General features: G+C 35.4%; 1 protein-coding gene across 1 annotated transcript; it reads right to left on the minus strand.

Annotated features, from left to right (window-relative positions):
• Positions 1 to 1,130: 1,130 nt before the first annotated feature.
• On the minus strand, positions 1,131 to 10,482 carry il4i1 (interleukin 4 induced 1). Its single transcript, XM_030152702.1, has 8 exons — positions 10,341 to 10,482; positions 10,111 to 10,204; positions 8,257 to 8,477; positions 8,031 to 8,143; positions 6,511 to 6,712; positions 6,366 to 6,434; positions 6,146 to 6,282; positions 1,131 to 2,481 (listed from the first exon to the last, which is right to left on the minus strand). The coding sequence occupies exons 1-8, from the start codon at positions 10,383 to 10,385 to the stop codon at positions 1,716 to 1,718; spliced, it is 1,647 nt and encodes a 548-aa protein (XP_030008562.1). The 5' UTR covers positions 10,386 to 10,482; the 3' UTR covers positions 1,131 to 1,715.
• Between the last annotated feature and the right edge of the window lie 4,579 nt (positions 10,483 to 15,061).

The raw sequence follows: 15,061 nt of genomic DNA on the forward strand, positions 1-15,061 counted from the left end.
AAGTAGAGTTTCAAAATGCAAAAAGAAGAAATAGGAGTGACCAAAAAAATTTGGAGTTAGCAATGTATTGAAAACAACAATTAAACTGAAATATTCTGTTCATCAGCCCATCAAAAGTTTAAGACCACAGCTCAAAAAACCCAGAACTCCCCTAACAGAAATAAAAGTTTAAAAAAAGGACTCAGTAATGAGTAGCTCCACCATTCATATTAATCACTACAATTTGTTTCAGCATGCTTGATTATTATTATTATTATTATTATTATTATTATTATTATTATTATTATTATTATTATTATTATTATGGGAGTGTTTTCAGGAGGCTAGTGGGAACATTGCTCCAAGTGGCTTCATGGAGGGAATCCACTGTTTGGAACTGATGTTCATTTTTGTTACCTTCCCTTGCCATCCATCCCCAAATGTTCTCCATTGGATTTAGATCAGGGGAACACACAGGATGGTCCAAAAGAGTGGTGTTCTTCCTCTGTTCTCAGTCCTTTGTCAGGTGTTGGGCATTGTGAACTGCAGCGTTGTCCTGTTTTAAACCCAAATTGTTGTTTTCAATCAGTTGCTTACTCAAAAAGTTTTTTGTCACTCCCATTTCTTCTTTTTGCATTTTGAAACTCTACTTAGAACCTTTTTCAGATCCAACAGTGCAAAATGTACATTCATGCAATTTTTCAACTGGTCTTAAAAGTTTGATCAGGTGTATATTGTGTTGTTGACCAACACATATATATGAAAAGATTGATGATTGATAAATATTTGCAATATACATAATACCCTATAATAAGGGCTGACACTGACAGAACAGTATCAAAATGACACACTGTAAACCAGTGATTCCCTAAGAGTGGGTAATTTACAAAAGATTCCCCATTTTGTAAAAAAAAAAAAAAAGTTTGTCGGAAAAAAAAAAAAAATTCTAAACAAAAAAAGAGTCAATAAAGGACAGCCATGTTATTCTTCCTATAGGGAATGGGAAAGTGGCATCATCACCAATAAGTCAACCATATTTGATAGGGGATGTGGCTTCAGGTTGCAGCAGAGCTAGATATTCATATGCAGCCATCTTTTAAATTCTCAAAAATATTCTCACCATAACTCTGGCATTATGGGTGGATTGCAACTTTTTTTTTTTTTTTTTTTAAATCACTGTATAGGAATTATTATTATTCCGTTACATATTCTGTTATCTATTTTAGTTCTGTGTTCTTTTCTATCATGTTTACAGTTCAGTTCATCATGTTTTAGTTTTAATATTTATGCTGCATGTGAGAAGCTTGAACAGCTTGAATACTAGACAGAAGAAGAGCTCTGTGTTAGTCATAGTAATTACTCTGACAAAAAAGCTTCAAGAGTCTGTTAGGAGTACGTCCATTTGCCACATATTTTTGATTATTTCTGAGACTTCAAGTCAAATTCTACTAATACAGACCAGCAAATATTAAACACTATAAAGTGACAGTTTTGCCCCATGATGCATCACAATTAACATTCCCTATTCTAACATTTTGTCACTGGTATAGATTTCAGTTGGAGCTGTAATCATGTAACTGATCTGTTGTCCATTGATGTTAGTTGTAGTGAAAGGTTCTTCATGTTTTTGTAAGTTTGGGAAGGACTGCTGTAAATCAACATTACAGTAAAATTTGATAAAAGATTAAAACATGTTGAAACACAGTATTTAAAAAAATATTTTCTGCACCAAAAAACTAGAGTGTGAGGCTGTTAATGTTCTTAACTGCCCTGAGAGCAGACTTCATGGCAGTTTCTATCCACCCATGAGGCGTGGCTGTGTGCTCTCCTGCAAAGTGCACCCGTCCCTCGCTCTGGAACAGTTCCCTGGCGTAGTGTCCCTGCTGGTAGGGTGTGAACAGGGTGAAGGCTCCAAGACTATAAGGGTCCAAGCCCCACTTCTTCACCAGTCCTCCTGTCCACAGAAGCCTGATGTCCTCTCCGTGAATCTTCACCAAATCCTCCAATACAACAGCCATCAACTCATCATCGTTCATCCCCTGGAAGAGCGTGGAATCATCGGAGCAGGTGTAGGATGCCAGCAGGGCGCCGCCGATTGTACCAGGAAAGCTGTGGCTGGGGTAATAGATGAAGCGAGAAGGCCGGTCAGTGATGCTCTTCCCTCCTCTGATGCCTTCTTTCTCCCAGAAGCGTTCCCTGAAGCTGAGTACCACCTTAGTGGAGCTGGCATAGTGAACTGAGCGCAGAGCCTCCATCTTGTCCCCAGACAGAGGGGGCAGGAAGTCTATGAAGAGGGCGGCCTTGGCTGTGGTGGTGACGAGGGCATAGTCCACAGTTAGGTTGGTCAGCAAGCCTGAATTACGCCAGTCCTGGTACGTTACGGTTACATTGCTTCCTGTTTGGTTGATGAGTTTGACTTTGGAGTTGAGAAGAATAGTAGCATTTAAGATGTTGTAGAAAGCCCGAGGGATGTGGTCAAAGCCATCTGTCACTTCAAAGTACCTGAAAATGACAAATCACAACAAAAAAAAGGTTGCAGGTTTCACCCAGATTGAGGCTTTCAAGAGACATTTAATGATTTAATAAATTTGGTCATGCTCCTGTACTTCTGTCAAGTTTGTGTTGGGGTCTTTGTTGTCATGAGAGTCGGTTGGTTTTGATGGTGATGCTGATTCCATTGACTACAATCATTATCAACAGACTGTGCACTGATTTCTATGAGTTGGATTTCCCCATAAACTGTACATGTTCAGTGGACATGGAAACTGTGACTTCACCCATTGCCATCTGAACTGGTGTTTTGAAGCCAGTTGTTTGCTAATCGTCTGTCGCCATGAAGCCTGAAATGAGCATATTTGGACAGAAAGGGTGGAGCTACAGGAGTGACAAGGGTCAAAGGTGAGCTAATGCTTAACACTAGCTTACTGACTTAATAAAAATTTTAATTTCACTCAGTACTGTGGAACCAAATCATTTTACAGGCCTGTTAGTGGAACCTGTTAACCACAACTGCAATGGAGCTGTAAAAATATAAAGTAAATTATTTATTTAAGAAAAAAAAGTAAACTCCAAAAAGTCTGTTTTGGCACACAAGCAAGCAGACCTGTCATTCAAAGCCAGTCCAGCAGACACCAGCTTCTATTTGATCTGAGATCTAATTAATGAAGGAAAATTGTGAAGATGAACCACCAGATCACCAAAGATGACTTTGTATTTTTAGTTCAATGTAAGTACATGGGAGCCAGGGCCTTCTGGAGCCAATCTTAGGCTTGTCAGTAGTATTACAGATACTTCTGCATGGGTTTAATTTTGGAGCAAACTTAATCTCCCCCTTAATTTCTTCACAAATATTCATGTGCTCATTCCTAAGGTATTTTTAAATACCTCTCCACAGGTTTTCTACAGTGGCAGCAGTGCCTACATCCCTACCTATACTGTTAGGTTAAAAGAGAATTTAGCCAACAACAGGCTCTTGACAAACATGAATTGAACATACTAAACCTGTAAGAAGGTTATTGTCACGCATTTTTAACACCTATCTATAGAAAACATTGAGAACATGACCTTATCACTGTCAAGACACTTTGGAACAATTTACATCTGTCTATAATCAGTCACTTCAACTATGTCCTCAAAACATCCTTTTCATTTTATGGAGAAAATTTTGACAATAGTACTGGAATGTTTTCAAAAAATGTCACCTCAGGTCTCAAAATGTTGCAACAAGAACATTCATCCTTTTTAAATAATCTTTACACATTAGATTATAGAATTTTCTTTAGAATTCTTTAAAACACAATTTAACCCTTAGGTCATCCTCAGGAATTTTTGTACATTTTTGTCTTTAAACCCCCCCCCCCCCCCCCCCCCAAAGGGGAGGCAAGGGGTTCAGTTTTTGGTTCACTTTGTTTGTTTGTTAACACTCTAGCAGCAAAACTATTGGTTGAATTCATACCAAATTGGGTTTATAGATTGCCAGTGACCCAGAATAGATGTGATTATATTTTGGGAACAGTAGGTCAAAATTCATATTTTTTGTGAATTTTTAAAATCTTTTTTTTTTTCCCATTTACTTAAAATGGGCAAAATTTCAAATGTCTGTAGCAGCAAAACTATTGGTTTAATTCATACCAAACTGGGTTTATAGATTGCCAGGGGCCCAGAATAGATCTGATTACATTTTGGAAAAAGTAAGTAAAAGTTAAAATTTTTTAATACATTTTTTAAATTATTTTTTCTTCTCCCATTTACTTATAATGGGCGAAATTTCACATGTCTATAAAAACATCAATTTTGTTTCAATTTACTTCAAACCTGGCACATATATAAAGGCAACTGATACGCTGACATGCTGGTTCCAGAGCCACAGTGAACAGAACCAAAACACCGAAGGACATCGAAGCAAATGAAGAAGAGGACAAGAGGATGCAGAGGGGTCTACCTCAAACAAACACACACACACACACACACACACACACACACACACACACACACACACACACACACACACACACACACACACACACACAAAACTAATCACATTTGGGCTCCCCTGATGGTCATATGGCCTCATAATAACAGGAAAAAGCTGAAGAATTTTGTACGTCAGCCTACAATGAAAAAAATGTCAAATATCACTAGTTTTCTTCTAAATAAAATGTGGACATTAGAGAATGTATGGTTATAAAGAGTAATGGAAATTAAATTAAAAAATGTGATTATAATGGAAGTCAGTGGGGCATTTTTGTCTCATGAGCGTAACCAGAAGGAGTATCTGACACCACAAAAAAAAAATGCTTATACAATCAAATCAATTTTGTCGTTAATCTTTGACATATCCAAGGCTCTAATCACCACCAATGTTTCGTCCCCCTACTATTTATTATATATAAAATATTCAGGTTTTTGTGTTTTTTGGTAATAAATCACTTAGAATTCAAATTATTAAACTGGCATTCAAAGGGTTAAATACTGGAAATTCTTGAATGTTTGGTAATTTTGAGCAAAGCGGAAGTTGTTTAAGAGATTTATTGTTATGTGTCTTTGTGTTTGCCTTCTTAACCTGTCCTGTTTTCCAGAAGCTCTGTGCTGATGGACAAGTTATCAGCCTGATTGTGTACACCTGTTGGAAGTTGAAAGGTTGGGTCTATATCAAAGGCTCATTCTCTGCTGCCCATTCTCTCTCTCTTCCTCAGCTCACCAGCACATCACCAGATCACAGGTTTTTTTTTTTTTTTAAATTCTTTTTCCATGAATAAATTACTTTTTTTTTTTTTTTTTTTTTAAATTCAATCTGGTGTTGTTCCTAATTATGTTGCCATTCTGAGCCAGTTGTAACATTATTTATTGCTGTATGATGATTGTATTGGAATTTTTGTGTGTGTGTACAATTTTGCCTCAAAGGTAACCAGAGGGTAGTAAATTTGAGGAGGGCATAGGATTAAAACACAATTTCTCATCAAACCATTCAGTGAGCATTTTTTCCTTTAATTTGTCAGCTGTCTCTAATCCAAAAAAAAAAAAAAAAAAATCAAACATATGAAAATGTTTTTTTTCCTTTGTTGTCCCCGAGTGGCCAAAAAATGAACCTCCACTGTGAAACAGAAAACATCTGAAGTCTTATCAGTTCTATATGAATAAAGTGTATTTTCAGTAAATGTTGGTTGTTTTAATAGTTTATAAAGTAACAGTTGCACTTTATCAAGGATTTAAAGCGCATGCTATGACATTACCCATGCGTCTATCCATTGTTTGTAAGTATAAATAAATTATTCCATTAATGTAGTAATCCATGTTGTATAGGATTTCCTTTTGAACTGTGTTTAGTGCCATAACCTGGAAATTGCATTGACTACTAAAATCCTTTAAACTATTTGATTTTAACAAAATTTTGATCTGCTTTGATTGAATATACACTATACATACATAGGCTACATACAATACATATATAACAGTATGACACACCCAATCCTGCAAAATAATGCATTGGTAAGAGCTTTGATGAGACAAAGCATTTTCTAGTTTCATGCATATGGTGATGTTTTATATGTCAGTTTTCTTTAAAATTAGGTTTAAAACTACAATACATCTTTTCTTGCAATACGTTGCATTATATTCTGAATTTCATTCTAAAACACAGCCTAAGTGGATACAGTGGATTACTTACTCCGTGTTGTCATTGATGTCAGACTGAATGTACAGCATCTCTACTAGTGATGTGTAAAAGAGACTGTTTTCATTCAGAATATCCCCGATCATCCTCAGGGCACCACGACTCAGGTTACCCTCCTTCACCAGATACTCCTGTAGAAGAAAACAAATTTGGGTCATTACTTTACTGCATTATAGTAAATCCTCTCGTATGGTCAAATACAATGTGTATTCACCTTCACAGTGTAGGAGTCATATTTATCCAACATGGCACTGCAGCCAATTGCCTTAAGGTCATCCCTCACCTGTTGACAAATGACAACACTTGCTACACAAACGTGTTCAAAAAGCAGGTTATTAATGTACAGCATGTATACAAACCTTCCACAGAGACTGGGTGAAGAGCTGGGCAGCGGACTTCCCCCTCTCTCTTTCATTCAAAGTGTAGTTCAGCACGCTTGGGTTGTTTTCCACAGCATAGGTTTTCTGCAGCACTCCATTTACTAAATAATAGGTGTTGATGTCATCTTGGATAAAGGGGTTCAGGGAAATTTGCAACTTTGAGATGAAAGACAGAAGGATTCTGTGGAACAGACAGTAGATGTTAAATATCTGGATGATGTAACAATGATCTTGTTTTTAGGTGTAGCATTGCACTTTGGGTTGCTGGGTTTGTTCATTTAACATCCAGTGTTTGATAGTGTCCCAGCAGAGTACCAAATTTGTTTTGAGAGTGAGAACACTTAGACAACTTGTCAACCCAAAAATATTATGTCTGTGTTGAATAGTAGTTTTCAGTGTTTGTAGTGAACACAAATTCAGCATTTTCCCATTAGGACTGATATAGTCTTTTACTGACCAATTGACCAGACCTTAGCAAAAGGTATTAATCCAATTGGCAGAATTTTTTTTTCCACAATAAATGTCATTTAAGTTATACTGAATGCCTCTGTCTGATAAAGCTTTTACATTCATTATTCATCTGTTTAGTGTTTATGTGGAATTTTGACCCTCTTTAATTGTAAACCCTGAATTTACTCATCTATTTGATAAATCTTTTCTTCTCAAAACTATACTTGAAATATGCAAAGAAAACTACCTATTGTGGAAAATCACCTCATAAAACATTCATTCATTTGATGCATTACACAAGTTTGACATATACTACATTTGATATAATTTCCTGACACATAGTTTATCAAATGGATTTATAATGGTAACAAGTCTATATTTTGGATCATGCTGTAATTCTGGATCTTTAACAAAGGTTTTGGAAGCTTTTCAGCTCTATCTGGAAGTAAGATTGTTTGTAATCAGACCAAAATGTCATAATTAACTAGTTTTTTATAATCCAAAAACCGCTTAATTAGCCTTTGAAGACCTAGAACTGTTTTTATGGTGACTTCCAAATGACAAAATTTTTGTCTACATCTAGGATTTCATTATTTATTCATTCATCCCATCCATGTGAAGTATGTACAGCAGTAAAGCAATAGTTTCAGGGGGAAAAGAAAGGTGGCTTAAGACTTACATATCATTAACTGAGCTTAAAAACAAACATCTATAACCACTGTCATTTGTCATTCTAGTCTTCTAGTCTTCATTATTTGGGTTTTATTGATTAATCAATGTTGCAGGAAAGGATTGATTTCTACATGGACAATAGAGCTCATGAAGGTCCAAATGGGTGATTTCTTACGCCAGTGAAAAACTAGGAAACTGCATTCTACCTAACTTATTTCAAGGTATTGATATGTTTAGTGGTTAAAAAATTATTAAACATTTTAGATCAGTATCTAAAATGATCAGTTTTTAGTCATTGGCAACTGGTCAGGTCCTTGAGGGTTAATGGGGTATATGGGTTAAAGGAAAACAAGTATGTAACTCCTTTGCAGACTCACTTATGAAAGCTGGGGATCCTCATGGCGCCCACTTCTGCGTACCAGCCCTCTCTTCTGTTCCTGAAGGTCTCAACACGTCCTCCAACACGGTTACTGGCTTCTATTATTGTCACCTTGTTGACCATGAGGAGGGGTCACATAATCACCATCATAAATATTTATCAGATACACTTTTATTCAATAGTATCCATCCACAAAATATGTATTTTGAAGTTTCATGTTGCACCTTGTGGCCGGCGTCTTCTAAAAACTTTGCAGCTGTCAGTCCTGCGATGCCTCCGCCAATGATAGCCACATGACGAGGGGTCTTGGTGGCAGGAAGCCCCTTTTCCACAATATTGAGAAGCTCACTGTAGTCTGTGTCCTGGAGACAGTCGTACAGAGGGTCTCCGATGATCCCAGTCACAGTCCAGGCAAACACCACTACCCCAATGAGAACCAGAGGAACTGAGGGAGAACGTGAAAAGAAATTCAACAGACCACTCACAGGAGTAGAAGATGGATATTTTGAAATCTGTTTGTGGGCTGAAATGACGACATACAGACTGAGAAAGTGGAGTCATATGGGTCAGATAAATACAGGCATGCATACAAGAACATGTATAAAGCAGATGATGTAAGACTTTAAGGTTAACAGAAGACATAAGAGGCTCATATGGACTTGTGTAAACTTACACAAAGTTAATATAATAGATAGATAGATAGATAGATAGATAGATAGATAGATAGATAGATAGATAGATAGATAGATAGATAGATAGATAGATAGATAGATAGATAGATAGATAGATAGATAGATAGATAGACAGACAGACAGACAGATAAATAGATAGAGCAAACACACCATTTAAGAGAAACAGAAATCATATTTCACTATGAGAAACAAATACTGAATAATATGAATGATGACCTTTCCAAAACAGAATCACTGAGCTAAAAGAACTTCCAGTTTCATTTCTCCACTGTGAAGCTTACAAACAAAACCAAACTCTCCTGTTTAATGACAAATTATAGAAAAATATTCAGGCCATATTTCACTTTCATAAGACTTCACAGCTTGCACTTAGCTGATTTTCAGAGTTGAAATGGTACAAAGTGCTTTTGTTCAAATGCTGTACAAATCTTATGTATTTTAAGCAACTTTGTGTTTCCATGTTTTAATGTTTTTCGCCACACACGCTATTTGTCAGACAGCTGGTTGGGTCATATTTTTCTTGTCCATCTTGAATCACCAAATGTGTTAATTTAGAATTCTACAGTATCAACAATAATTAGTCCATTAAGACCCAAGCAGCCACCAACAACCAAAACCATCTACTGATCTAAAATGTTTAACAACTTCTGAACCATTAGTCCTATCAATACATGTCAGTAATTGGTGTAAAATACAGTTATTCATCTTTTCATGGTCATCAGACTCATTTGGATGTTCAGAGGCTCCGTAGTTACCATGGAAACACTGTCATCTTCTACAACATTGATTCACCAGTAAAACACATGTGGGTTTATGTTCAGTTAACAAGAGATTTTGCAGAAAAAGTCACTTTTTCTGCAGTTTTCTCTGTTTCTAATGTAATAAGCCTCAACTTTAATCTGGGTTTAGTGAACATTTACATGATCAATAAATTAAATATAGGAAAATACCTGATGTTCACTGAAAAACCACAAAATACAGAAGATGATATCATAATAAATTGTGATGAATCACTTGGAGCTGGAACTGCCACAAAAGTAATACTGGGTCTTTATGGGTTAAAATGACCTCAAACTTATATAGTAGCAAAATGCAACAGCACTATAAATCCAAAAACATCCTAGATCATTTTACTGCGCAGTGACTTTTACTTCACATAGTTTAAAAACATTAAATTCATTTACCTATGTAAATGGAAAACCACTTCAAGTTCAGTATTTTCAATAAAATGTATTTTTACTCAAGTGAAGGATCTAAATACTTTTTCCACTTGGATTTTATAAGCATGTGAAATATAAAACACCAAAATAAAACAATGAAAATGACAAAAGATCACAAAAACAATACCAGACTTAAAAACACCCATTAAAGCAGCTTTGTACTTACAGAATTTGCACAGTGCCATGTGAGGAATCATCTTCAGGATGGAGCTCCACAGTGTAGACTTACTGCTCCTGCCACTATGAGAGGAAATGGAAACCTAGCAAAAAACACAGAATTAAAATTAAAAATTAGTTCATTATATTACATGCCAAAATATTACATGAAATGTGGTTTAAAAATAAAGTTAAAGTTTTTAAATAGAGGCAGATCACAGTGGACTAGATTCCACTCACCTTTAACAGAGGTAGTGTCTCGTAAGTCGTTGTGAGCCTATGCATGACTAAAAAAAAGCAACATTTGTCCCTGATAAAACTCAAATTTCACTGTGTCTCCATCTGAGAGTGTGAAACTGAACACAGTGTCATTTAAGGAGACTGTGTGGCTCCTCTGGTCTTCCAGAAATATTTTCCCACACCGGCTCGAGAATCAACCACACTGAACAAATCAGATTAGTGAGGTTATACTAGTCATCAGCATACCTCATTTCCTCCATCTTCACTCATTTCAATATCTGTGCTCATTCAGTGGTGCCCAAAAATACCGACCTACAGCTGCATTACATTTTGCTGAAATACTTGTGTATAATAGTCTCTGCACAATTATTCTGCTCGTTTTTCATACTTACTGGTAAAATATTATCCTCCTTGCTGTCAACATTAAAGCACTTGCTCTCAGTTGCCTCTTTGTGTGTCCACCAGAAAATATTCCAAAGGTAGATTTTATAGGGCACAGTAAATGAAAGTGAAAGCAAGGATGGAAAAAAAAAGCTGTTTCATTTTCCCTACTTCATCAGTGACTGTATTTCTTGATTCTGTTCTATGTTAGATGCTAAATAGTTACTTTTATGAAAACTTACAAATGTACTTCTTTTTTTAACTTTGAGGGAAGTCCTGAGATTTTCAGCATCAAGCTGCAAAATTTACCTCCAACTTCATGTTTTATAAAGGAGCAGATCATGTCTGTATTTGAATTTTTCAGTTAATATGCTTGTATCACTTGCATTGGAGGCAGGATTTATTTCATATTTTTGTCATAATGTAGCCACACATAGATGTCATTGAACTAATGAGGTAAAGGTGATGAATTTGTATATTGTTGCCTGGTCAGATGAACATACAGATGAAGGAAACTCAGCAAAGTCAAGCAGAACATTTACAGAACAATCATAAGATGTAACTTTTCCCACAGATGACAAATGTCTAGTAGTGTGTAGTTATTGTTTATTATGTTAACAGACTCAGTGGAGGAGGAACAGAGGGTGTACAAACATAACTTGTACGTTTATAACTCCCAGATACAGATATACCAATAATACATGCGTCATACATACACGTGCACATCTAATACATGGGATTCATAGAACATGTCATTCCAAGCTGGAACCGAAATGAAGTGCACAGTGTGACGTACAAATTGTTGCCAAAAAAAAAAAGCTAGCAAGAGAAAAAGATGCCATGACATGTAAGACAGAACAAACAGAGATTGGAATGAAATAAAATAATGATTAAGAATTCTAAAATTTAGACAATTAAAAACTACTAATATTAAAATACATATGAGCAAATAAAAGAACTAAGAACAAGTAAAATGGGATAAATACACTAATAAAAGACAATAACACAATGAGTTAATGGAATAAAAGGAACAAATTGATAGATTTAACAGCTGAGTTAGACTATGGAAATGGACAGTCAAGAACAAATGTTTTCATTTTCATATTATAACTTGGTATGTTTCAACAGCTTGGAGTAAAAGTGAGTAATTTCGATTATAATCATTATTACTGATACATTAATATGTAATCATTCATTAGGTTTATGGTATGGTGGGGCTCATTTGAACAACTGTTTATACTGTTGGGTAGTCTAATAATACAATATAATTAAGCACTTGATTTTCATTTTATATAACCTAAATCTACTAAGCAGCCAACCAATCAAGCCACTAGTAATATAAGTGATGGAGTAGAGGTATAAGGTATAATAATGGACGTACAAGTACCTCAAAACTGTACTTGGTAATGACTGTACTGTGCTAAAGTACTTGTGTCAAAGTACTTACATACACTGACTGTTGATAAGTTGTATCTATGTTCAATCTGCATGTGCATAGACAGAAACATAAAGTGACAGTCTCTTAACCCTCAAAAACCCAAATAGCTGCTGGCAATCAAAAGTATCTGCTGATCTAAAATGTTCCATAACTGTTGATCCACTAATCTTACCAATGCATGTAAATATTTGGTGCAAAATGCAGTTTGTCATCTTTTCATGGTCATCAGATATGACCCATTTGGACATTCAGAGGCTCCGTAGTAACTGTGGAAACACCATCATCTTCTGCAACATTGATTCACCAGTAAAACCCGTAGAGTTTGACAAAATGACAGTGGATGGAGACACCTGTTTAATGTTCATGTATTGATACATTTGCTGAAAACGTCACCTTTTCTTCAGTTTTCTCTGTTCTGATATAATAACCTCTATATCATTTACTCTGAGCTTTTATGAACATCCACACAATTCATTCATTCATTTATTTGTTTATTTCGAGCATCTACAGAATACATGCAAGTTCAAAAATACCAAAATTATTCATTTACACTCGAAAAGGAGTGGGAATAAGAAAAACTTATTTAATCCCACCCCAATCAGTAAATTGTATAGAGGAAAATACATGATTTACACAGAAAAATGCAAAATACAGATAATAATATCATAATAAATGATGATAAATCACTTAACAAAGGTTAAATAGAGAGAAAAATTCATTTGTGAACTGCCACAAAAGTAGCACTAAGCCTTTCTGGATTCATACAGGGTGGGGAAGCAAAATTTACAATGAACATTTAGTTGTTTTTTCTCAGCAGGCACTACGTCAATTGTTTTGAAACCAAACATATATTGATGTCATAATCATACCTAACACTATTATCCATACCTTTTCAGAAACTTTTGCTCATATGAGTAATCAGGAAAGCAAACATCAAAGAGTGTGTGATTTGCTGAATGCGCTCGTCACACCAAAGGAGATTTCAAAAATAGTTGGAGTGTCCATAAAGACTGTTTATAATGTAAAGAGAATGACTATGAGCAAAACTATTACGAGAAAGTCTGGAAGATACTACTAAAGAAGAATGGGAGAAGTTGTCACCCGAATATTTGAGGAACACTTGCGCAAGTTTCAGGACGCGTGTGAAGGCAGTTATTGAGAAAGAAGGAGGACACATAGAATAAAAACATTTTCTATTATGTAAATTTTCTTGTGGCAAACAAATTCTCATGACTTTCAATAAACTAATTGGTCATATACTGTCTTTCAATTCCTGCCTCAAAATATCGTAAATTTTGCTTCCCCACCCTGTATGTAACACAGAAAATATTTAGGCTACAAGGGTTGATCCCTTTGCATTTATGCTTATGTTTAACAGGACTACTTTAAAACATGCATTCCTAACATAGTACTAAGTTAGATTCTTGTTGCAGAAAAAACCTGGAATACATTTGCTCATTAGCTGAAAACTGACCACAAACTGAATGAAGTAACCCCTATCCCTATCCCTATCCCTATCCCTTGTCTTAACCCTAACTTGTGCAATAATCCACTCTGGCTGTTACCTTTAAGTCCACAAAAAGGTCATGTATGTGGCATTTAGGCTTATCCAGGCTATGCTAATGTGGCGTCCGTCTGAGGTTCTGCACTTATCTCCAGTTGTACGCATAGTCTGACAGTCAAATACTATCAGATTCAGATCATTACACTCCTGCACTGGGTAAGTCCTGGGGGGTTTCACACAGAAAATTACAGCTCAACATTCTGCACATTTATGGTCTTCAAAAATCTACAAGAAGGCAGTTTTAGAAATGTAGATGTATAAATATAGAAAAGTTGAGCTGATGACATGTGAAATAGCACAAAGATAACATGACAGAGGAACAGCAGGTCAATATAAAGCCCTTAACAAATGTATTAGACCACCTTTCCCTATTTGTCTCAGAGACCACTCAGCATTAAGATGCATGCAGACTTTCATTGTCAGTGAGCGATCAATGTTTTATCATTTTCAACAGGAATAGAAATGTCAAACTCAATTCATCTTTTAATTTCCAAAGTTGAGCTGGCTCACTGGGCTTCTCTGAAAAGTCAGAAATGAACCAAGTAGAACATTCTACCTCTAAAACTATTTTTTTTTTCTGTTCAGGAAAGCAAGCAGATAGTTTTTATTTGTCATCTTAATGAAGAAATAGTAATAATGTACTTGACTATTTTATTTTATTTATTTATTTATTTACTGTTTTTTGTAACAGAGTAATTGTGAAAATTAAGGGATGACAATAATTATTATGTTTTAGCATTAAAAATATAATTTTTGTTGAAGAGCTTCTATATACTGGTATATTAACCATCACAGAAATATCATGAATGATTTTGGTAATTACCAATGTTGTTAATTTAGGATGGCTGTGGGATAATCCTTACATTGGGTTATGGTCTAATAAATTTGCTGCACATTAATTCTAGATCATGCATTATGAAACTATCAAAAGAAAATCACCAAACAACCAACTAACTTCCACTTTCATTTCTTTGCTGTTAGGCTTGCAAACAAAACCAAACTGCATCTCAAAGTGAAACTTGAGAAAAAGAGTTTCAGGACTAATAATTTCTGAAATAACATGGTCATATATCGTATTTTCAGAAGAATTTACAGACAAAAGCAAATGATCGTATCCACGTTGCTGACGCTGATTTTTTGGATCAGTTTTCTCAAACGGTGGAACTGTTTTGCACCCACCAAAATATATAGTCATATAATCCAGAAATATTACATACAATTGTAATACACCGACACGGATCATTTTAGTGCACATGAGTATACTGTGTTTATTTATTATTTACAGTAGTGTTTCAAAAGCCTCATTTTGGATATGAGGCAGTATCTACGTCACTATAC

Source organism: Sphaeramia orbicularis, chromosome 13, assembly GCF_902148855.1.
Source record: "Sphaeramia orbicularis chromosome 13, fSphaOr1.1, whole genome shotgun sequence".
Classification (NCBI taxonomy): Eukaryota; Metazoa; Chordata; class Actinopteri; order Kurtiformes; family Apogonidae; genus Sphaeramia; species Sphaeramia orbicularis.